General features: G+C 36.3%; 1 protein-coding gene and 1 pseudogene across 2 annotated transcripts in view; both read right to left on the bottom strand.

Annotated features, from left to right (window-relative positions):
* Positions 1 to 942: 942 nt before the first annotated feature.
* The window catches only part of VPS4B (vacuolar protein sorting 4 homolog B), a 31,073-nt gene continuing 7,736 nt past the window's right edge, over positions 943 to 24,279 (bottom strand). The window contains exons 3-11 of the mRNA XM_034996337.1: positions 23,010 to 23,166; positions 20,050 to 20,117; positions 16,488 to 16,607; positions 12,739 to 12,895; positions 12,211 to 12,359; positions 11,598 to 11,679; positions 10,002 to 10,221; positions 6,384 to 6,524; positions 943 to 4,555 (exon numbers count right to left, since the gene is read on the bottom strand). Coding sequence (XP_034852228.1) covers positions 4,454 to 4,555; positions 6,384 to 6,524; positions 10,002 to 10,221; positions 11,598 to 11,679; positions 12,211 to 12,359; positions 12,739 to 12,895; positions 16,488 to 16,607; positions 20,050 to 20,117; positions 23,010 to 23,166 — 1,196 coding nt within the window. The 3' untranslated portion in view covers positions 943 to 4,453. The remainder of the gene's footprint in view (positions 4,556 to 6,383; positions 6,525 to 10,001; positions 10,222 to 11,597; positions 11,680 to 12,210; positions 12,360 to 12,738; positions 12,896 to 16,487; positions 16,608 to 20,049; positions 20,118 to 23,009; positions 23,167 to 24,279) is intronic.
* Positions 7,178 to 9,975, bottom strand: LOC118004778 (annotated as a pseudogene). The gene has a single exon (XR_004677679.1). The product of XR_004677679.1 is annotated as an RWD domain-containing protein 4-like (transcript).

Genomic DNA, 24,279 nt, shown 5'->3' with positions numbered 1-24,279 from the left:
ACTCTTCCAAAGTCCATTTGTTTGAAGAATTATCTATGCTGTCCTATTTTTTCACTCTCTTCTTAAAAGCTGTTCTGTTATTTTATAGGGCACCAAAAGAGGGAGACAAATTCCTGTGATCAGCTCTCAGCCCGACTGTAATTCTTCCCTAAAAACTTTTGCTTATTTTGGGAAATTAAAATATTTAAAGATGAAAACAAAGGAAAAATTAACAAGCATCCATACTGCTACCACCCAGATTTAGCCAACGTTAATTTCTTGATGTATTTGTTTTCATTCCTAATTTTCTTTTTTTTTTTAAGTAAAAACGTAGGAGAGGGGCAAAAATAATACATGCTTATTGTAAAGTATTCAAACTGAGAAAAACATACAAAGATTCCATTCACTCAATAAATATTTATTGAGCATCATCAGGCACCAGGCACTGTTCCAGATACTGAGATACAGCAGAGAGAGAGAGAAAAAAAAGACAGACAAGAAAATCCCAGTTCTCACAGAACATACATGTTAGTAGGAAAAATTACAAATAAGAAAAATAGTAAACTATACAGCAGGTTACATGATAAGTGCTACAGAAGAAAACAAAGCAGGGAATGGGTATAAGGAGCATCAGGAGGGATTGCAATTTTAAATAGGATGACCAGGGAATGTCTCACTGAAAAGGTGACATCTGAAAATCTACCTGAAGATAAAAGAGGTAGAGAAAATTAAAAAAAAAAAAAAACAACCAAAACCTCACTACCCACAAATAATAAAATGAACATAAGGTGAAAATAATTTGTTTCTATGTATATGTACAGATATCTGGGTGAATGATTATATAGATAAATGGACAAAAAACATACAGCTAGGAGAAATACACTATTATAAAAATGGATTCAAACTATAAAATATTTTTTCTTTTTAATCAATAAATTAAGCATCTATTTTTGTTTTTGGAGATATAGAATACATACATAGATGTACAGAGTGACCTACATATCACCCAGATCCAGATTTGAGATTACATTAAGTCTAGAATCAACTCAGTTAGAATGGATACTTTGCTAACAGTCTTCTGACTCATGAACATCTCCCTACTTAGTCGGGTTTTCCTTTGTTTGTAATGTATCCTAGTTTTTTATGTGAAGGTCTGCATATATTTCAGACTTATTTTGCGGTATCTGATGCTGATACTATTATAATTGGTATTGTTTTTGTAATTTCAATTCCTAATTGTTGCTCAGATAACCACCATGATTTTATTAACTTTGCGTCCTGTAATCATTAAATCAAGTTCTAAGTTGTTTATATTAATTTGGATTTCCTACATATACAATGTTATCTGAGAATAACAATTTTGTTTCTTCCTTTTTAATCCCTAAACTTAGAATTTCCTGTCCAAGGTTGAAGAGAAGTAGTGATAGCCGGGGAGTCAAGTTTTCCGTAATTCACAATGAAGTATGATGCCTGCTACAGTGCTGCTTTTTCTTTTTCTTTTTTTTTGGCAGATGTCCTTTATTAAGAAGCTCCCTTCTATTCCTAGTTTGTAAAGTTTTTTAAAAAAAAATCATAAATAGGTACTGGATTTTATCAAATGCTTTTTATGACTCTAAAAATGTAATTTCTGTAAATGCAATAAATAATATTAATTTTTCAATTACAGACAGACTCGGTTTTGTGTGGCACCACGCTAACTGCAATTTGATTTCTGTGGCACGAATCCTCCCACCGTAGCAGATTTCAAGCTGCCAAAACGAGCTCACGGAACTCACAGGCACGAAGAGATGGGCACTGGTTCTCCTAAGCCAACAGGAGCCAGTCCTGGCCTACCTCTGATTTTAGTCCCCAGGAACCAAGACTGAAATCGATCATTTCACTAGACCAGCAAGAACAAAGTCGCTTCAAATGATCTATTTTATAAAAAGCCTCACAGAGAATCCAGGAGGCCAAAGGTAGGACTGGGGGTAGTTTAGGAATTCTTCCTGGCAGAGACGATACAGGCCATGAGCTAGGTCTTAGTGGAAGTAATGGGATTTGGAGGAGCAGAGAAGAAAGGACAGTGTAGTACAGTAACAGAAGGCGGTAAAGGAAGGTATGGAGGCAGGAGAGCACACGACGCCCAGGAGAGCTCACAAAGGTGAGGTGAAACCGGTGTCTGTGCTGGGCACTCGCTGCTGTTCCATCTGCAACAGCCTCAAGCAACATCCGCGGCTACGGCGTTACAGAGGTGCGCCTCCACTCCTTACCAGTGCCAGGGCCAAGTGGCCGATGGTCCTGCACATTAATAATCAAATATATATACTCATTCTGTTTTTCTGCATGCTATCAAGAAACTCAAAAGTTAATTTTCTATTGAAATTCTTTTTATTAAGACTCCTATGGCTTCCGGGCTGAGGAAAAAAAAGTGTTCTTCAACATCTAGGGTACAGCTCACAGAGGTACTCCAAGTAGCCTCAGAAACCATCTACCCAAAATTTCATAATAGTCCAAGTTCAGACAGAGCCTGAACATTGTGAGTACTTATCTGTCCCTAAAGAACTCATGGGATATGGCCTATATACTACCATTTCAGAATAAGTCTAAAATTATTTGATTCCAGAAATAGGATTAGAATCAGAAATGTAAAAAATGTAGATGTAATACAGAAAATAGAGCCATGGCTGGAAGTGATATGGATACTGAGATACACTTCTCTAAGCACATGTAAGAATTAAGTGTGATAAAGTACGCATTTATCATCAACACTCTACTTACTATTGGGTCATGTATTTTGTCAAATTAAGTAAAATACCTCCTCAAAACAAATTCTGAATTTCAACTATTATATAATCATGTGAATTCGCCTAATGATATAATAGCAATACTGTATAATTCTGAGGCTGATAAAGAATATAAATTATTTTATAAGGCAGCCACAAAGAACTGTTAGTCTGCCAAGTTAACTCCCAACCCTCACATTAAAGTTAAAAAACAGAATTTTTCATGTATACATTCTCAATAATTTCTAATGATATCTTTGATCTAATCAATTTAGATAATATTCTCTCCTATACAAAAGATCCCAAAATAAAGAAGCATACACAGAATATAGCCAATAGTAGGTTATATCAATTTACTTCACATAAGAACAGCGTATTTCAGGCCTATGATTTCCATTTAGTATCAACAAAAACAATCTGTACAGAAAACCCAAAGGCAATGATAGAGCATTATACATAAAATGTGCAAATATACTTTAAAATGCAAGTTATTCTATAGTATTTGCATGGTAGAACTTTATAGTAATTAAGGAACCAACCTCATTCCAGCTAATTTAATCATCCTTTTGCATATATAGCCAATGCAAATGCACAAGGCACAACTTAGTGTTGATGCTAAAGTGTGTAAGATACACCTTCAGATTTATTTGGAGATATTAAAATAACATAATCATGTTTGTATTTTATTATTTAATGAGACATTAGCTCATTTCTAAAGCTTCACAAGCATTACACTTGATAACATATATGTGGCAAGGACAAACTGTTCCCTGGACTTAAAAGGTAAAAGACAAGACCCTTGGTAGCCTATATTAAAAAAAAAAAAAATTATATCTCTATATATATATGTACACACACACACCCACAAACTTCCCATAATTCAAAGGGAGGCCATTCCTTTTAGCAAAAGTTCCCTTATAGTATTTCATGACAGAATTATTTAAAAAGTATGTATTTATTTGCCATCTGTTTTGGTCAATCTTCCTACAAAAAGATACTGAAATAGACAATTTTCTTCCTCAAGATGAAGACAATACCAATTTAGAAAGTCTTTCTTTTGAGACTGCACAGTGAAAGGTATTATTTAATTATAGAAGCTTGTTGCTTTTAAAGAAATTATTGAAATCTACACAAAGAAAAATGTTAGCCTATCAAAAATCAATGAGACTTGGCTAGAACACAATTCAGAATCTTTCAAGCCCAATCACAGTGCTTCTTTGCTGTTTTATTGCCCATTCCTGAGAATATTCTATTATTTAAAATTTTTTAATTAAGTAAATAAATTTTACATTGATGAGAATTATGCTTAAGAATTGTTTTTCAAAATATAAAATAAGCCCTATTTCATTTTGGTAAAAAAGAAAAAAAAAGAAAAAGAAAAAAAGAAATGCTCTTTGCAAATACCATCAATTCCAAATATTGGTATCTCAATCAATGTTAGTCCTCCTCTTAACTGGGTAATTCCTATTTTTTGCCATTCATGTATCACTCGTTTCCTTATTATCCATTATTTTATAATTTTTGTTAACAGGAGCATTTAACTGGTAATGGAGCAAAAATACATATAAAATTAAAGGAACTCTGGAGTGAGATCTGTATTTCCCTGTGGTAAAAGAGTTTTACTGGAAATAATCTGAATGCCATTCAAGAAAGGCAAAAGTACCTACGAAATAAAGAACACACATGGTAATGTCTTCCTCGTTGTCTTTGGTTTAGCCTTCTTGGCCAAAATCTTCTGTAAACTTCTTTAATTTCAACAAGTCATGTTCATTGACTGTGGGTTTTGTGTTAGATAGTGACCGTAACATATCCGACTGTCAGGGAAAAAGAAGGGAGGAGTATTAGTAATAGATTTAATCAAATAAAAATCATTGTATTATTATTAACTAACTTTCCACCTGAGGTTAAATCTAAGTATTTGCAGTGTGCCGTAAGTTACTAACAATAAACTCTTATTCCTTCTAAAGGACATCTTTGATCCTGCTCTTCCTTTGCACAGTAACTTTAAGCTGCTTGCCTAGTCCTGACCACAACTTTTGATGGCTCCCATTACCTATCAGGAGTATAATCCTTTTCGCTTGAAGATCAAGGCCTTCCAAAATATGTCCCTGATCTCTTTTCTGGTCTTACTTGTTTTTTTCTTAAAACAAGAGAGTTCACCAAGTGCAATTCAAAATGAATTTAGTCATTCACTTACAGAAGTTATTCACTTATACTTATGTGAAACACACCATTTAATTAAAACCAACTAATCAGAATTTTTAAAAAAATATTTTATTTATTTATTTGAGAGAGAAAGAGAGGGACAAGAGAGTACCAGTGGGAGGGAGGGTAGAGGGAGAGGGAGAAGCAGACTCCCTGCGAAGCAGGGAGCCCAAGATCATGACCTGAGCCAAAGGCAGACACTTAACTGACCAAGACACCCAGGCACCCCCAGAATTTTTAACTATTAATTAAAATTATGATCAAAATGGGAAGAAAATAGGCTAACATCAGGGATTCATTAAAAGATTAACTTCTGGGCTATGTCTCTTATAAAACAGTATGAAATATGGTTAAAGAACAAAATCTTTATAAAAAATAACATAGTGGGGCACCTGAGTGGCTCAGTTGGTTGAGCATCCGACTCTTGATTTCGGCTCAGGTCATGATCTCAGGGACCCCCATGATGGGTTCCATACTTAGCAGGGAGTCTGCTTGAGATTCTCTCTCTCCCTCTCCCCCAATCCCCACCCACACTCACGCTTCTCTTTAAAATAAATAAGTAAATCTTAAAAAAAAAATAACATAGCAAGGACTGAAACAAAAAAGGGCTTTTGAATAACTTCTCAGAGAAGCATAATTAACACGTAAATATATCTATATACATACTATGTACTTATAGAGGTATGTGTACGTCTATAGGTCTATGTGTACATATCGCATAAATAAGTTTCTCCTCTGGAAGTTACTGTTAATTCTGACATAAAGCTCTTTGAAAATCTGTAACTGAAGCAAATTTTTAAAAAACTGAGCATGCACCAATAAGAAAACATAAAAATAATAAATGTAGCTTTTCACAGTAAGCTTCCTATACCTTACAAAATAAGTCTTAAGAATTATAAATCCCTCCAATATAAACTCTAGAAATGTAATTTTTTTATCATAAAAATTTGGTTTCAGGACTTTTTTTTTCAAGCACTACATTAAATTTTCTACAAAACTTGAAGTAAAACAGAAAAACACCATTATGATTACTATGATAGATGCATTAAGGTTTTTGGATATTTTATAAAATCTTAAGATTCAGAAAAGAAATTTCACCAATTTTACTTTTTGGTCAAGTCTTGACAATAATTTATGCCATATAAATAAGTATTCTGTTGATAGTATCCCAGCCATAAGACCTAATAAAAGCTTAGAAACCTGTTTTTTGAAAAAAAACTTTTCACTTAAAATTTTTCTTAAAGCCCAAGAACCTACTTTAAAGATAATTATTTTTTATATTTTAAGTTCAATTAACTTCACAATTTTTTGAGTAGTATTACATAAACATGCTTGATCATACTGATATTTTCTAGCTCATCTTATATAACTAAAAATGTTTATCTTTGTCTCACAAATGACAAACTGTAATGTTTCAAATTTTTTAAAATGTCAAACCATGCAAACAATTGGCTCCAAAAGTTTATCCCCAGGAACGTCCATCCATGTCATTTCAATGGCCCCAGGGTCACCGGGAGAACAGGGTGTTAGCAGGTCATCTATTATTTTGTTGGGATCATCTCGTGAAGGTCCGCGCACCTGGAATAAAAAGTAATCTGAAATATTTACTTGAACAAATTAACTAAGATTTAGGCCATTATCAAGACATTTGAAAATGTACTACTCTGTACTTGGTTAAAATGTTTACTTCTAAAAATAAACATGAATATACAATAAAATGTAGTTATCTTCGGGTGACGGGATAGATTTTGTTTGGTTTTGATTTTTTTCCTGTTGCTTTCTTGTATTTTGAAATTTCCTATATTACTTACATGATCAAAGGAGAAAAGGAGTTAAAATTAAAAGAAAAAAAAAAAGAAACATCTGTGGTTAAGAGTTCTCTTTTCTCTAATGCCTATTAAATGGTCTTAGAGTCCACAAAAAAGGCATCCTCAATAAGTCTCTTAAGTTTTCTCTATTTTCCAAAACTGAGAAAGTTCTGTGATATTTGGAAGATTTATAAGTGTGAAATCACTGAATCTTTCTTTCTCAACAAAAATTCCTTCTTTAAGAATAAGTACAGGGGCGCCTGGGTGGCTCAGTCGTTAAGCGTCTGCCTTCGGCTCAGGTCATGATCCCAGGGTCCTGGGATTGAGTCCCACATCGGGCTCCCTGCTCGGCAGGAAGCCTGCTTCTCGCTCTCCCACTCCCCCTGCTTGTGTTCCTGTTCTCGCTATCTCTCTCTCTGTCAAATAAATAAATAAAAAATCTTAAAAAAAAAATAAAATTAAAATAAGTACAAAATTAAATGCTAAGTGTAATTTCAGTGCTTATTTTGAGATTCATAACTGATTTAAAATAAAATTTTAATAACACCCAGAGACAAAACTTTGTGACTCAGAGTCACATGCGAGTATTTTTTTTTTAACATTTCACCTTTTATTAAGGCAAGTTTGTGAAAATAATACAACCAGATCTCTTCATGAACTTCCAGCTTAAAACGTTTTTTACGTAAGAAACATATAAAAGAATTCTGTTTTATAAAAAGCCACCTCAATACCAGAAAAGAGTAATGAAGCATTTTGAACCCAGTTTACTTTTTAAAGGATGTTCTTCCCTTGTCTTCAATTCCAAGTACTATTCATCATCTTTAGAGCCAGTTTGCTTAAATGCTTCACCACATCAACCCAGTTCCATCCTCGAGGCAGTTCTCCTTTGTGATCTGTTTTATCTGCCAGCTTACGTTTCTGGGTTTTTGAAAGCTGTTCTTTTTTCTTACTTGGTAGGGCTGTATTAGGGGTTTCAACGGAGATGATAACTGCTTATGGGTATCATAGAATTCATGGGCTGGTGATTCTCATGAATTGCTCCTTACTGTCCTTGGCATTTTCAAACAATGTGTAGGTCATGGCAGTCCCGAGATTGACCTCCACTTCTTCCTGTAACTTGGCTAATATGCTCTGCTTTACAGCAGATGATATGGTGTTGTTCAAAAAAGCGTTCATAGATATAATTGGAAGTGTTTGGGGTATGTTTCTGTCCAGGAAATCTCTATTAAGAAGGCTTTGGGATCACCATTTTCACCTATCCTGTATTGAAATGACACTGGACTTAATTCCCGGAAGCTTTCATCTCCTTCATAAACAGAATGTAGAGCTTCCAGTTCCATATCTTGGTCCTCATTGGCACTCATTGCGCCAGTTGTGGGATGCCCCCTGGGAGGGTGTCTGCGACAACAAGAAAGCGAGAGCAGTGGCCCCGAGCCCGGGGCCTCCCCCTTCCGAGCCCTGGGCTGCGGGAGGCACACCCCTCACACAGGGGACGAGAGTCACGTGCGCCCCTGGTCTCCGGGGGTCTGTGGGCGGGGAGCCTGAGCACATGCAAGTATTTTATAGGTGGCAACAGATCTATGCTAAATTGCGGGCTGCTTTCACATTTAATATTTATTTGACAATGATCAATCTTAAATATTACGTCAGGATTAGGGCAGGTACAGAAAAATAAACATTCTAGCTTTACTTATTATGTGTATTTTATTGTCTGTCTTTCCCCACAAAAATTTCAGCAGCAGGGATTTTTGTGTTTGATTGTAGTACTTTCTGACTTATCTCTAGGCTCAGAGTAGTACTTTAGACATTTGATAAATACCCAAACAGGCAATCTTGTTCTTGCTAATTGAAATAATCAGCCTTAAAATGGGAGTAAAAGATGGAGCCATTGAGATATCTACTAGCTGGTGATGCAGGAGGCCAGATGTTAACATTCATTTGGCTGCTTCACCTTTATCCTCCTAAGAAGGACCCAGCTTCACGGTCACAGAAGCTGTCCCTGGCAGTCATATGGAGAACCGAATGAAAAGTTCTGGGTAGGAAAGGACTGAGTTCCTAACAATCAATAGTTTCTAAATGCAAAGAGAATTTAAAAGAAAATACAATGGCTGGGACATAAACTTGACCCTGAGCCTCCTATATTTCTCCCAGTAATGAAGTGGCTGCAGAAGGAAAGGGCTATTTCCCGGGGCTACTCAAGTGCTTTCCGAGAACTACTTCATTTCGTTTCCACAATTGTACTTGGAGGCAGTGCTACTGTCTCCTGTAGAGATGATACAAACAAGACTTAAATGGGTAATATAATTTGCGCAAGGAGATATAACAAGTAAGTTGTGGAGTCCGGCTTTAAATTCAGGTTTTAATTCAAGCTCATCATTTTTTAAAAAACTTATTTCATTGTGGGACAAGACATACGTATGTAACTTAGTCATGATACATCAGTCTTGTCATATTGCTGGATTAAGTTTGCTAATCGTTTTTCAGGATTTTCACATCGATGTTGATGGTAATATTGGGTACTGCTGTCCTCAGCAACAGCGTTGGTACAAATTACCTACCCCACTGTTATTTAAATATCTCGGACATCCCAAGACCACAGTCTTTTTACAAAATGCTATATGCTCAACCCATTCATGCAGACAAAACAGTGCATGGGAAGCAGGGACTCAGATTCTGAAGTACATGTAACCTAGAGAAAAATCACACGTCTGTACCTCTCTGGTTGTACCTTGGCAAACCGTGTTAGCAGCCAAATCCCAGTTTAATCCTGTTAACATCTGAGTCTCAGATTAATGATCAACAGGTGGCAACAGGCACCTCTTGTAGAATTTTTGTGAGGAACAAATGAAATAGTGAGATATAGAATAGAACACAGTGAAAATTTAAATATCAGCTATTGGTATTTTTACTTTGTTAATGAGGTGTAAATGCACCAGATTCAGCTTGAGGATATTCTAGTTACATCAGTGGTAACTACATATTTAAAGTTTCTATACTTACATCAAAATAATAAATACTTCAAAAATCACTGCATAAAAAATTTTAAAATACATTAAGACTATTAATAATAGCTATTAATAAACTTTGTGGGAGAATGTATTTTCAAAGACATGGAAATGTTTATTCTATAAACCCATTATTTATTATATAAAACAGAAACCTTCCTGAAATTCTTCGAAGACAAATCAATGATGGTCTCAAAACCTGACTTTAAAAGTATCTGAAAGGATGGAACAAAGCTCCTTACCTTTTTAAAATGAGTAGCTGACTGCACTTTTCTAACAGGCTGCATCAGCGCATCGCGCACAATGACACTTATGTCTGCCCCCGAATAGCCGTCTGTTTTCTTCCCGAGTTCTTGGAAGTCTGTTTTTGTGAGACTGTTCTGAGTGGTCCCCAAGTGCAGTTTAAACATCGCTGCTCGGGCCTGGGCCTCAGGCAAAGGAATATAAATTCGTTTCTCAAATCTTAAAACGAAAGAAATTTACATCAAAAATATTACTACACATATTTAATTTCAATTGAAAATTCAGATTTCTCAAGAAGAAACGAGATGCTCAGATATTCTCATTTACATAAAGCTAAGCTGACTAAGTTAAATGAGCCCATTGTGTCAGAGTTAAACATGTATATTTACATTAAATAATGGGAAAATATCCAGAACACATTAGCAACTAACAAGTAAAACCAAAATAGCCAGAGAACCAGTTTGGAGTGATTTAATCTTTCTCACATGATTTTTGGGTTATTTTGGCCATAGTGTTTATAATGTCTAGAATTCACAACATGATATGTCCCACAAGATTAGCTTCTCATAGAATCATACTCTGAACTCCTGATCCAGAGATTAATATGGTTAATCATATGAAATAAGAGAGGGCAAAATAATTCTCTAAATTTAAAATGGTAAAGCTACTCAAAATCTTATCTAATAAACATATGTTTATATGTTTATTATTATCTAATAATACACAAAATGTCCACTTTATTATAATGGGTACATTCAGAATAAATAATTCTAATAGTTCATAAGTAAACACTGTTTTATTAACAGTAACTTTGCTTGCCTTCTCAGAATTTCAGCATTTGGGTAGGGAGGAAGCAACGAGGGAAAATTTAAGTGGCTGTGAAGACTTCGTTCTTTAGGTAACTCTCTGTGGCTATGAGAATTTTAATTTTCCATTATTTCTAGAGATGGGTTTAGAATTAGGCCATTTTTCAAAAATAACCAGCAGATCTCCTTTCTTAATACTGGATGGTAACCTAGCATCCCGGCAAACCATCAAGTGAATGGATAAAAGTGGCAAGAACTGGTGCTAATTTTTACCATGCAAAATTCAATGAATGAAATAGGGAACGGTGTGCATGAAGAGTAACGAGTCCATATACCTTTCCTGTAGCTCAAGTTCAATATGTAATTTAAAAATTATAGACATAAACTTTTAATGAAATATATCTTGGTTATCTATCATACTTTAACTTATATGATTGTCATTTTGCTAAAATTTTATGTGAAAGTTTCCCACTGAAATACCAAGCTACATTTGTACATGAAGCATCAGTGCCTTACACTAAGCTTAATTAGAATTAAAAGTAAGCATTAGGTAATATATTTTCCAATGTGAAAGATTCTGTATACGAAAATCTCGTATCTTCAATACAGCAAGCAAGTAAGCAAACAAATGCCTGCCTCTCTTCCCCCAACGCAGGGGGCAACAGGGTTAGAGTACATCAAAAAAATTCTGTAAAGTTGTCAGAATGCCTCTTCAACGAACAAAAAGGGAACTGTCACTGACTTGTTACATCTGCAGTGAGAAATAAGATCTTCATTGTATCATCATACCTTCTTCTAATGGCAGAATCCAGAACCCAGGGTATATTTGTAGCTCCCAGAACCAAAATTCCATCATTGTCTATACCAACGCCTGCATCAAAATACGTAATATTTTAAGTAATTTGTCATTTTAGTGCACTTTTCAACCTCATCTATATGTTCTGTTAAGAATGTGGTGTTTTAATGTTAATAAAGTGCCTCATATTGAGAGTCTCTCTCTGAAAAAACTGTATTTAATCAAATATCACATTTATTCAAATATGATGCAAATATTTCCAAGAGTCAAATTTGCTAGACTATGGACAAATACTATTCATATTCTTCTCAAAAGATTTCATTTGAAGTCTACACATTCTTTTACTGATAGTGTTCCTGGTATATATAAGTGAATATATATAGTTATAAGTGAATATGCGCATCTCCTTACTGTTTATGCCAGAATCCTACAGATGATTACAACGGGGTGCAGACTTTGTGTGCATGTGCAGGACAATCAGAATGAAACATGGCACAGTGAGAACAGTCTGCTAAAATGGAGAAATTCGACTTGAATTTTTTCCATTATTATGATAATAGCAGTTATAAAATAAATAGAAACTATTTTAAAAGTCAGTACCCCTACCTTGCATTTGAACTAGGAATTCCGTCTTAATTCTACGGGCAGCTTCGCTTTCATTTTCACTTCTTGAGCCGCACAGAGAATCAATTTCATCAATGAAGATAATGGAAGGTTTACTCTCTCTAGCAAGTTGGAATAAGTTCTTAACTAGCCTAAAAATAAGTAAAAGCTTTCAGTTTCTTAAAAAAATAGTAAATGACACATGACTTAATGAAAAAAACTAAAATAGAATATATACAGTATTTTAAGAACTCTGAAGTCCAATCATGTTTTGGTCCAGAAAATAAGAATCCTACAATTAGATGATTCAGTTTATGATTTACTAAACTATACTATATGTAACTGTACATATGCTATCTTTTCCCTATGAAATGAATTTCAAACTAGGGACTGATCTGACACAGAAATGAATACTTAATGTCACTTCTCTGAATGTCTATGAATGATATAAGCCTATTACTTTATAGACTGATATAATGATTACCAGGCAGAGAGAAACTTAAAAAAAAAAAAAATCAACTTACTACTTACTTTTCACTTTCACCTAGCCACTTTGAGACAAGGTCAGAGGAAGATACTGAAAAAAACGTGGAGTTGTTTGCTTCTGTTGCTACAGCTTTGGCTAAATAGGACTTTCCTGTTCCAGGTGGCCCAAATAACAGAATTCCCCTCCAAGGCGTTCTCTTGCCTAAAATTTGCATTAGAAAAATAACATGAGAATCTTTTTTTTTTTTTTTTTAAAGATTTTATTTATTTTGAGAGAGAGAATGAGAGACAGAGAGCATGAGAGGGAGGAGGGTCAGAGGGAGAAGCAGACTCCCTGCCGAGCAGGGAGCCCGATGCGGGACTCGATCCCGAGACTCCAGGATCATGACCTGAGCCGAAGGCAGTCGCTTAACCAACTGAGCCACCCAGGCGCCCTAACATGAGAATCTTAAGACTGTTAATTTCTGTTACCGGAGACATCATCCCTACTGAAGAATACTGTGAAGAGGTTTTCACTCTACAGCTATCAGAATAAAAAAATTTTTTTTTTAAATAAACTAACATAAATATGTCTTAGAAGTAGCTCATTTACTTTTCTTTTAAAGATTTTATTTATTTATTTGACAGAGAGAGAGAGAACGAGAGAACACAAGCAGGGGGAGTGGGAGAGGGAGGAGCAGGCTTCCCACAGAGCAAGGAGCCCAATGTGGGACTCAATCCCAGGACCCTGGGATCATGACCTGAGCCGTAGGCAGACGCTTAACCGAATGAGTCACCCAAGAGCCCCTCTTATTTGCTTTTTCTAGGGAACACTTTGTCAAATGTGTTTACACAGATATAATCCTTCTAACAGGAAGTTCATTTACTTCACTCATTCATTCAACTACTATGTACTAAAACCACAATGTATGGACTGAGAACCTTGAACACAAAAGGATCTCTGCGCTCCATGGGCTTATAGTCTAGTAAGGGCAGAATCGTTCAGTTAAAAGGTCCTTCCTGATTGTCTGCTGTGTGCAATAATCAATATCAGAATATTGTAGGATAAATGAGATCCACAGGACAAGGGCAGCTGGAAACATTTTCTTTTAAATATTTATATTTCTTATAAATATTTGTGATTCTTTAATATTAAAATTATTAAGTAGTCTTTTAAATATTTTGGAGGAATGAAACTAACACAGTCTGGCTGATCCCTCACAAAGTTCTATTTAATTCCCGATCCACAAGGAAGCGCAAGTTACTATTACGGAGAGCATATTCTTATTCAGGTGGTTGGGTAATGATGAGGAGACTCCCTGAAATCCTAGTTTTGCCAAAATAGAACAAGTGAACAAATCAACTCTTTGTATTTCAATTTTCCTAATAAGAAATCACAACGCTGCCTAAAATAAAACAGACTTACATCTGACAAAAAAATATCAAATATACATTTAAAAAATTTCTAGGTTCAAACTGTGGATGGGTACATGGTATCTACATAAGAATGACATGTAGATTACTAATGGCAGAACTAAATACTGTTGTATTTATTGTTATGAAAGCCTCAACTTTGACTTGAGTTCTATCTTCCTATTTTAAATGTCTGCAATTGTAAGTCAGTGTTCCCTTAAGTGCGGTGTATATGACTGGTGGTATAGGAAGTGCTTTTCAGGTAGTATACAAATACTTTTTATTTAAATCATTTTTAAAATGTGTATGAGAAAAATACAAATTTTTCTATTTATAGTAGACACAAAGCAATCTTTTAAAATGATGCTACTACAGAAAAACAAGAAAGATGATTTTTAAGTTCAAATGTAGGCAACACGATCTATGGTGTTAGGGGGAGTCAAGAGTGATCACCTTTGCAGAGGAAAGATCTGGCAGAGGGACCTGTGGGTTACTGGTATCATTTCTTGATCTGTGTGATGATGATTACATAGATGTACTGACCTTCTGATAATCTGTGAAGCTGAACACTTTTAGGTTCCTGCTGGTCTCTGTATATTTATGCTGTACTTTAGGAAAAATATGCTCTAAAAGTGAGTGATTTAAAAAAAGATATTTAAAAAATAATAATGGTACACGTATACGGAAATAATCATAAGGAAGATATAGCCATGACTTGTGTTTGGAAAACACTGGCGTAAGTAACAGAGAATGAGCTCACCCATACTTTCGTGCCTTTACGGGATCACGATATCAACTTTTACACTGTTAATTTCGTATTTCTGAAGTGAGGTTGTAAGTCCTACCTGGCTTGGCGGACCCCGAGTGGCTCACAGGGTCTTTGCTCATCACTCCTCTACATGACATCACTTTCGGGACCTGTTCAGTTTGAGGCCAACACCACAGATTTGCTCTCTACATAAACCAACACAGCCTGTTTCACGGTTACACCGTGGGTATAGCCACATCACCATACAGGCAGGCTATCAGTCACAAAAAGGACAATGGGAAGGAATGGCTCAGCACAGACAAATGAGCTGCTGCTAGAGCTGGAACTTCAACCACACCCAGATGGTTGTGTGAGCAATATTCTCCTCAGGTGAGAATGAGCTGTCCCTAGAGGACAGGTACTTCGTCTGAAAATGTTAAATAATTCGTGCTCTGCTTTTTAAGAAACGGGAAAAACTGATACAACTAGTACATGGCCACTGTAAAAACTTCAGATGAAAGTTCAAACCCGGGCGCCTGGGTGGCTCAGTTGGTTAAGCGACTGCCTTCGGCTCAGGTCATGATCCCAGGGTCCTGGGATCGAGTCCCACATCGGGCTCCCGGCTCAGCGGGAAGCCTGCTTCTCCCTCTCCCACTCCCCCTGCTTGTGTTCCTGCTCTCGCTGTCTCTGTCTCTGTCAAATAAATAAAATCTTTAAAAAAAAAAAAAAGTTCAAACCCATCGTCTTATCTTCTACGCATAACATTAGCATTTTTTTTTTTTTAAAGATTTTATTTATTTATTTGAGAGAGAGAGAATGAGAGAGAGCGAGTACATGAGAGGGGGGAGGGTCAGAGGGAGAAGCAGACTCCCCACCGAACAGGGAGCCCGATGCGGGACTCAATTCTGGGACTCCAGGATCATGACCTGAGCCGAAGGCAGAAGCTTAACCGACTGAGCCACCCAGGCGCCCTAACATTAGCATTTTTGTCAATCTGTCTACATTTACTTCTCAGCACACACATTTATTTCACAAATGTAGAGTCATACTACACATGTTTATAGCTCATGTTTTGATCTTTATATACATATGTGGACATTCTTTCATGTCAATTATAACATAGATCTAAATTTCTTAAGGTAGACGTACCCTCTAACTGAACGAGTCTGTGTGTCTAAGTTCTTAAGTATCTTTTCCTTTTGGTGCTTAAGGAGAGCATTAGATCACTGGGTATTTTTGTTAAGAAAAAAGTAGTTGATCAGCCCCCATTGAATAGGTACTTTTAATACTTCAGAATCAGTGCATTCAAACATTGTAACCATTTGATGTAATGCTTGGTGCTTTTCCAGACACTCTAATATTCATTATGTCATTTGATGACTTTGCCCTACTGGTTGACATTTAGGTTTTTTGCAGTATGTGTATACTGCACTTTGCCCTACTGGTTGACATTTAGGTTTTTTGCAGTATGTGTATACTGCAAATATGTGTACGAAATAAAGACCTTTGTGTAGAGGTATATCACTGCCTTATAACAGAATTTATTTAAGGTGCTAACTTATGATATGGTGACAAAAATTCACAATGCTCTACCTCATTCATCAATGTTAATTTTAAAACAATCATCAGAAAATCTATATAACAGTCATCTCACCTGTAAAAAGATGAGGGAATTTAATAGGCAATATCACAGCCTCTTTAAGTGCCTCTTTGGCTCCTTCGAGACCAGCAACATCATTCCATTTCACATTTGGTCGCTCTATAACAATGGCACCTACAAGAGAAGTACATCATCTTTAAATTAAGTACTATTCCATCAAACGTAGAAGACAACATGAAATAATGACATTCAAGAAATACATTATAAAATTGTCTGAAAAAGTTTTATCTATTAAAAACCCTCTTGAGGGCGCCTGGGTGGCTCAGTTGGTTAAGCGACTGCCTTCGGCTCAGGTCATGACCCTGGAGTCCCGGGATCGAGTCCCACATTGGGCTTCCTGCTCAGCAGGGAGTCTGCTTCTCCCTCTGACCCTCCCCACTCTCATGTGCTCTCTCTCATTCTCTCTCTCTCAAATAAATAAATAAAATCTTAAAAAAAAAACACAAAACCCTCTTGAAACTGTGCGATTAGGAAGTAGCTGTTGGGGCGGAGTCAGAAGCTGTCAGAAAGCTGGGCTGGGTGACTGGCTAACCTAGGGTAGGTCACTTAACTTTCCGATTTCCGCTTCCTCACCATGAAATGAAAAGAATACTGTCTGCCCAAACTACTTAAGATGGGTTAGTGGAGGGATCAAATGACATAATGAATATTAGAGTGTCTGGAAAAGCACCAAGCATTACATCAAATGGTTACAATGTTTGAATGCACTGATTCTGAAGTATTAAAAGTACCTGTTCAATGGGGGCTGATCAACTACTTTTTTCTTAACAAAAATACCCAGTGATCTAATGCTCTCCTTAAGCACCAAAAGGAAAAGATACTTAAGAACTTAGACACACAGACAGACAGACAGATGGACAGATAAATAGTAGGGAGAATGGGAGGGAGGGGATGATGGAGGAGAGAGAGACAATGTGCTCCTGGAGATCTGCAATACTTTCCTGAGATTTGCCAAATTTTCTTTGGGGCCTCTAAATAGACCTACTTACAATTTTTGCACATTAAAAAGTTATTGAAATGATTTAGTTATCTAAATGATTTAGTTTTTCTATACAATATATTCAGAAGCCCCAGCAATTGTTGTAGTGAGTCTATAAAGGTTTCTTCTAATATAGCTTACTGGCAAAAGTTTTGAATTCTCTTTTATCAAAAGCTTTTCCAAAAGCTGGTTCTAAGGTGATATGGAATTGTTTTAAGTACTGCAAAACATCACCACTTACACAATTCACTGATTACCAATGAAGTTAGTTTTATGGGTATTTCTTCTTGCTTTTTACAAAACATCATTTATTATCATAAGAGTAGTTATATTACACAACCTACTTACGAAAATCTTTAGCTATAGATTAAAATTAAATGAAACCATAAATACTTCCTGCATTCTAAAAGTTCACATTAAGTATAAATTAAAGCCAATTCACTTCTTTTCTATGTTCCATTCAGCTTAGTAACCCTACGTGAGGAAATATTTACATTATCTGATAGGATTTTGTGATAGTTAAAAAAAAAAAAGTAAATTTACTTTCTGTATCAGCAGCATCTGGTAAAGTTTTTTCTAAGTATGAATTTTCTAATTATGCCAAAGCTTATCTTCACATATAACTAATACTTTTCAAAGTTTAAAAGTCACTTTGGAATGTTTAGTGACACAAGATTATTGACATAAAAGTAATATTAATAAAAGTAGTAATTAAAAAGGGGAGAGGGATTATTGGGAATAAAAGCCAAATGATATGTTTCCAATTATATAAATTTATCCAGTCTTTGATTACACTCATGTTATGAAACCTCAAAAGTCACTGAGCATCAAAACAGCTAACAAAAAACTCAAATCATAAATTCTTTAATTTTAATAATCAAATACTACACTTAAAGTCATACCTTAAAACAGAAGTAAAAGATTTAAAATACTCTTTCAGAAAAAAAGAAAGGTTCAAAAAAGGATATTATACAGTGAAATCAATGAGCAAACTATTAAATGAAAAGATGGAAAAAAGGACTCTGAGATATGAAAGGCTAGGACTCCTTTCATACTCCACTTCATCCTGAAATTCCAAATAAATTTCCTCATTTAAGTATTTTCAGCATTTGTATTTTTATACATCTCTGGTTCTTATCATTACTGATTTTAAAGAAAAATTCCCTATTAAAAATGGGCTTGTATCTTTTCCAAAACTAAAGATACACTCCAGTTTTTACTTTGTGGGGGAGAGAGGGAAACAAAACCAAAAGGACAGGAAAAAAACACCTTTTGCCTTACAACTGAATTAAGGCCACTTGGCACAGACCGCTGGGTTGTCCAGCAAAACTGAGTACGAGGCGTGTGCCCACACTGCTCCAGGCAGTGGTGGTATGGCAGCAGAAACTCAGCTTTTCCTTTTGGACTTGATCCACCTTTGAAGTTCTCATTTATAAATTATCCTCACAAACTGTAGTGCTTTCCAGATATTAACCTTATAGTATTCTCCTATATATCCCAGTAGGACTGGTAAAACAAAAAATAGAATAAAAATAAAGAGACTAGTTGGTACAGCAAGATTAAAGGACTGGCCAAGCTAGATATATTCACCATTCACTAACCCAGGCTGTGCCTCTATAATGGAAATCCTTCCCAGTTATGCATTCTATTTGGCAAAATTCAAATGAACAAAATACATAAAATTCAACTCAAAAAGTCATCAACTAACGTATCAAAAAACAAATCTCAGTACAAAGCCAGCAATTAAACAGGTGCCATTTTAGATACATACAGCTACTACTGTTTACTGAGGCCCTAAAATTTGTCGGATGTAACCTTGGCAGTTTTTACACTGTCATAACCTTCTAACTGCCCAGAAAAGAAGGTATTAGTAATTTCCATTTTAGAGCTGGGGTCTTCTACTCTGAGAGGTTCGGGAACCTGCCCAAGATCAGACCACTTTTCTGCAGCGGGCCCTGGAGGGGACTCCAGATCTGAATGGAACCAAAATCCATGCCTCTCATCATGTCACTATACTACACGCACAGGAGAATGAAAGACTTTTAGAGTTCTGGAAGGTAAAAACAGAAAGCTGGAAGAGATAAAGGTAAGTGGCGACACTGAAATATTACAAAACACAGATGAGAAAGGTCTGGAAACATGAAATAAACCATCAATGAATCAGCTACAGCAATAGCAATAAAAGTCAAGTGTGAGTCCCAATTCATTCTGTTCCTCTGACAATTTGGAAATTTTAATACTGTCAGATTTTATAATGTGGCTAGTAGTGTAAATGCTACCTTCTCTAAAAGGGGGCAAATAAGACAAAATGAAAAAGAGTAAGTTGACTGACAGGTTTTTTAAGGCACATATAAAACCAAACAATGTTTTTACTACATGGGGAAAACCAACCTAGTAGAGACCCTATACAGCAAATCCTATGAAAATTGACAAAGTCAGCATGTGACCACTGGGAACCAAAGCCAGTTCTTGAACCTCATTTGAATACAGAGGGGAAAAAACAATTCAAATAGACAATTCACTATAAGGTTTTTAAAAAAATAAGATAGTAAATTTAAAAATGAAATCTAAAGCAACCTTGAAGTTGATTCTGTAGTTTCTTTTTTTCAGGATCATCAGTTTCTCCTTCCCCATCACTGTCATTCCTAATAAAAAGAATTTAATATATTCAAATGATCACTCATTGCTATCAAAATAAGGCAAAAATGAAGGAATAATTAATCTGAAATCCGTAACTTAAGTGGCAAAATAAGACATTCACATTAAAAGTTATGCTTATTTTATTACTTTTAAGAGTATATTAAATAAAATAGTAAGCAGGCATATTACCCATCAATATGGAATCATGAACAGGAAAGGAGCAAAAAGACCAGAATGAAGTCAGGAACCAGCTCCAAATTCCCACGAAATACCGATGTATGTACAAATTCATAAACGTATGCCCACACACCTCATTCCACAAAAGACTTAAGATGAGTTACAGGAGTGTTGTGAATAACATAAAAACATCAAACCAGGCAAACTATGTATGAGAACGAGAAGCCATAACCAGGAGAGAAAAACCCTGAATATTAATTATTTAAGGTATAAAGGTCTATAATCCTTAGTCTGGGGGTTCCAGAGAATAGATGAAGCTATTGATGAAAATGAACTGAGACCAAAAGACAAGTAAATCAACCCAGATATTTCATATCTGAGAATTTATTCTGAAAAAATAATTTAAAAGGCATTCAAATATTTGACTACAAGGAAAATCATGCCCACAGTTCCCAAAAGGGAAAAATTAGAAATAAAGTATGTTCAGTTATGGGGATAGACTACATTGCATATGATAGACTACGCTGCAATCTTTAAAAATGATGTTGTAGAAATAGTTTACTGAGATGTTTATAATACAATGTTGAATGAAAAAGTGATAAAGTAAAAAATATGGCATTACATCATTTTTTACATAGAATATATAAAGGGAGATTTAAAAGCTTGACAGATTTTCCCCCAAAATGGGATTGGCTTGTTCATCATAGGATAGTGGGGTTATGGGTTGGGCAGAGACTGCCAACTGATTCACTTGATATTCACTCCGACCTTCTTCTACCAGGCTTTCTTCTACAATGAAGATTGTACTTACAAAAAGTTGCCCTTTCCGGGCTTCCCTGCAGCTAGGGCCCCACACCAGACCAAAGTTCCTCCAAGAAGGTGGAGGCAGGAACTGAGGTGGCAGCTGCATGCGAGGAGACCATCCCTTCAAGCGAAAGCCGTGATGTGCTGAGGGACCTGTGGCAGACGTCCTACTGGCCCCTGCCTGGCATCAGAAGGCCTTGACAGCGGCGTTGGCAGCAGCGGGATCCCTACCAGAACCACCCTGGTGGAGGTGGCCATTTCTCCTAACGATACGGAATCCAAGCTTGATTCCCTGCCCCCACCCCAAAATCTATAAGGTCAATACTCTATAGTAAGCCCCTTTTTGTTAAATTACCAAGGTGGGTCCTGGTATTCAATACAGAATTGGCACACACACAACCCCCCCCGCTAGGCAGCCATCTCAGGAAGGGAGAACACAGGGTCTTCAAGCAAGACCAGAGACCAGAGAAGCCTCCACTCACAAGGAGGAGAGGACATTTCTGCTGGCAAGGGAGTCTCAGGAAGAGTAGGGGGTCCAGGCACTTGAGGTTAATGAAATTTTTCACAAGTGTTTCATTTTAATTTTGCAGACCCAGTCTTCCAAATGGCCCAACCTTCACATAAGAAACCCTAAAGTTGACTCTATGTTGAAATTCAACAATCTGTAAGATCAGGTGGGGTCTGATTTTTGTTATGTCAATGCTGTAGGTGCAGAAGATAAAAATATTCTTAGGTGTCACAGGAACTCCCTGGTTTCCTGACCATGTCTTGAATAGAGAATATAAAATCTTGAGCTTTTAATTCTCTTCAAACTCTCCCATGTGGTCAACTCTAGGTTTTTGTTTTTTTTTAATTTTTTATTTTATTATGGTATGTTAATCACCATACATTACATCATTAGTTTTTGATGTAGTGTTCCATGATTCAGTTTGCGTATAACACCCAGTGCTCCATGCAGTACGTACCCATCACCAGGCTAACCCATCCCCCACCCCCCTCCCCTCTAGAACCCTCAGTTTGTTTCTCAGAGTCCATCGTCTCTCATGGTTCGTCTCCCCCTCTGATTTCCCCACCTTCATTCTTCCCTTCCTGCTATCTTCTTCTTCTTTTTTTTTTAAACATATAATACATTACTTGTTTCAGAGGTACAGGTCTGTGATTCAAGTCTTACACAATTCACAGCGCTCACCATAGCACATACCCTCCCAATGTCTATCACCCAGCCACCCCATCCCTCCCACCCCCCAACACTCCAGCAACCCTCAGTTTGTTTCCTGAGATTAAGAATTCCTCATATCAGTGAGGTCATATGATACACGTCTTTCTCTGATTGACTTATTTTGCTCAGCATTAATACCCTCCAGTTCTATCCACGTCATTGCAAATGGCAAGATTTCATTCCTTTTGATTGCTGCACAATATTCCATTCTGTCTATATACCACATCTTCTTTATCTATTCATCTGTTGATGGACATCTTGGCTCTTTCCATAGTTTGGCTATTGTGGACTCTAGTTCTTACATTCCTCTGTCCTTCAAAATGGCCTTTGGTAGTAGCCACAGAGGCCCTGAAGCACTGCCTTCAAAAGACACTCCATTCCTAGTGACCACAGGAGGTTATCTAAGTGCTTTGTGCCACTGCATCCCATGAACTGTATCACATCCACTAACGCGAACCAGAACCTCCTGCCTTCAAACCCAACCAGGCCCGATAACCCCATCCCAGAGTTTCATTTTTTAGACATGAGAGACTATGTTCCAATAAAACTATTTACAAAAACATGCAGCAGGTCAGATTTGCCTATGAGTCATGGACTGCCAACACCTTGTTTAAACAAAAGAAACTGATTTCACAAATTAAATGTAATTTTATCTTTTCATTAGATATAGTAAAATCTAACACTCTAAAATACATACCCCTTCTCGTCAGCTGGACTTGGCTGTCCCACTTTCACTGGCTTCTGTGGATTTTTCTCTTTCTTTTTCAGGTACTCCTTTAGTTTTTCTGCTCTATCAAGATATTCTGTACACTTTGCCCTGATACTTTGCTTGGCTTTATCACCCTGCGCTTCATCTATTAAAGGGAAATGAGAGAGATTTTTCCATCAGTATTCTAGGTTTAAACAGGTTTAAACCTAGACACAATTCTGAGACAAGGACAATCTATTTTGGGGGAGGGAGGAAGAGCATCTCTAGCTCATCGTAACCAATGATCATCAACTCTTCTCTGCTGTCTCCAGCATGGTTGGAGGCCAAGAGTGGGTCTGAGTCAGAAAAGAGATCTGAGCAAGACACTAGGATATTAAGTTAATGTTAAATAATAAGAAATTGTTTAATATTCTTTGGGTTTTATATTCTTCCCATAATGTTTTGTGCAGATAGCTGAAAGCTACTTGTCTCATACAAAACCAATTACAAGACAAACAGAAGTAATATTAACCATTTCCATTAATGTCTACATAAACTTTATTTCATAGCAAAAAAAATGACAGAAATCCCATATATTATATGTACCACTAATATTGTAATTTTACTACATAAAGGTCTCTGTGAGAGCAATTTCAAAAGCAGACTTCGGCAGGATGTGCAGCACATGGGACTACCCCACGTATGTTATGATTCATTCTTAGTTTCACTTTTGACAGAAAAACCTCAAAATGAAATGGAGGAGCTCAAAAGAAAATCCTGAATTATTCAAATGCTAAAACTGTTATTTAAAAATAACTTTAAGAGGGGTGCCTGGGTGGCTCAGTCGTTCAGCGTCTGCCTTCGGCTCAGGTCATGATCCCAGGGTCCTGGGATCCAGCCCCGCATCAGGCTCCCTGCTCGGCAGTAAGTGTGCTTCTCCCTCTCCCACTCCCCTGCTTGTGTTCCCTCTCTAGCTGTGTCTCTGTCAAATAAATAAAATCTTAAAGAAAAAAAAAATCTTTAAGAAAGACACTGTTTTCAAATGCTCAGCATGAGGTTTAAGATCAAGAAAGGCAGTGTTTTTTTACTCATTTTCCTCTCACTGCTGTATTCTAGTGTCTACAACAATACCTGGCACATGGGGAAACATGCAATACATATTTGGAAAATATATGAATAAAATGTTTCCCAACCTATTTTTTTTTAATGTACTTAGAGTATTTTCAGAGATGCTTAGAAAATGTGAGGTTCATACATAATCTGAGTACATTACCAATAG

The sequence above is a fragment of the Mirounga leonina genome, unplaced genomic scaffold (assembly GCF_011800145.1).
Source record: "Mirounga leonina isolate KUSES-001 unplaced genomic scaffold, KU_Mleo_1.0 Mir_93, whole genome shotgun sequence".
NCBI lineage: Eukaryota > Metazoa > Chordata > Mammalia > Carnivora > Phocidae > Mirounga > Mirounga leonina.
The sequence above is the reverse complement of the archived record's forward strand: the minus strand, read 5'-3'. Positions and strand labels throughout refer to the sequence as shown.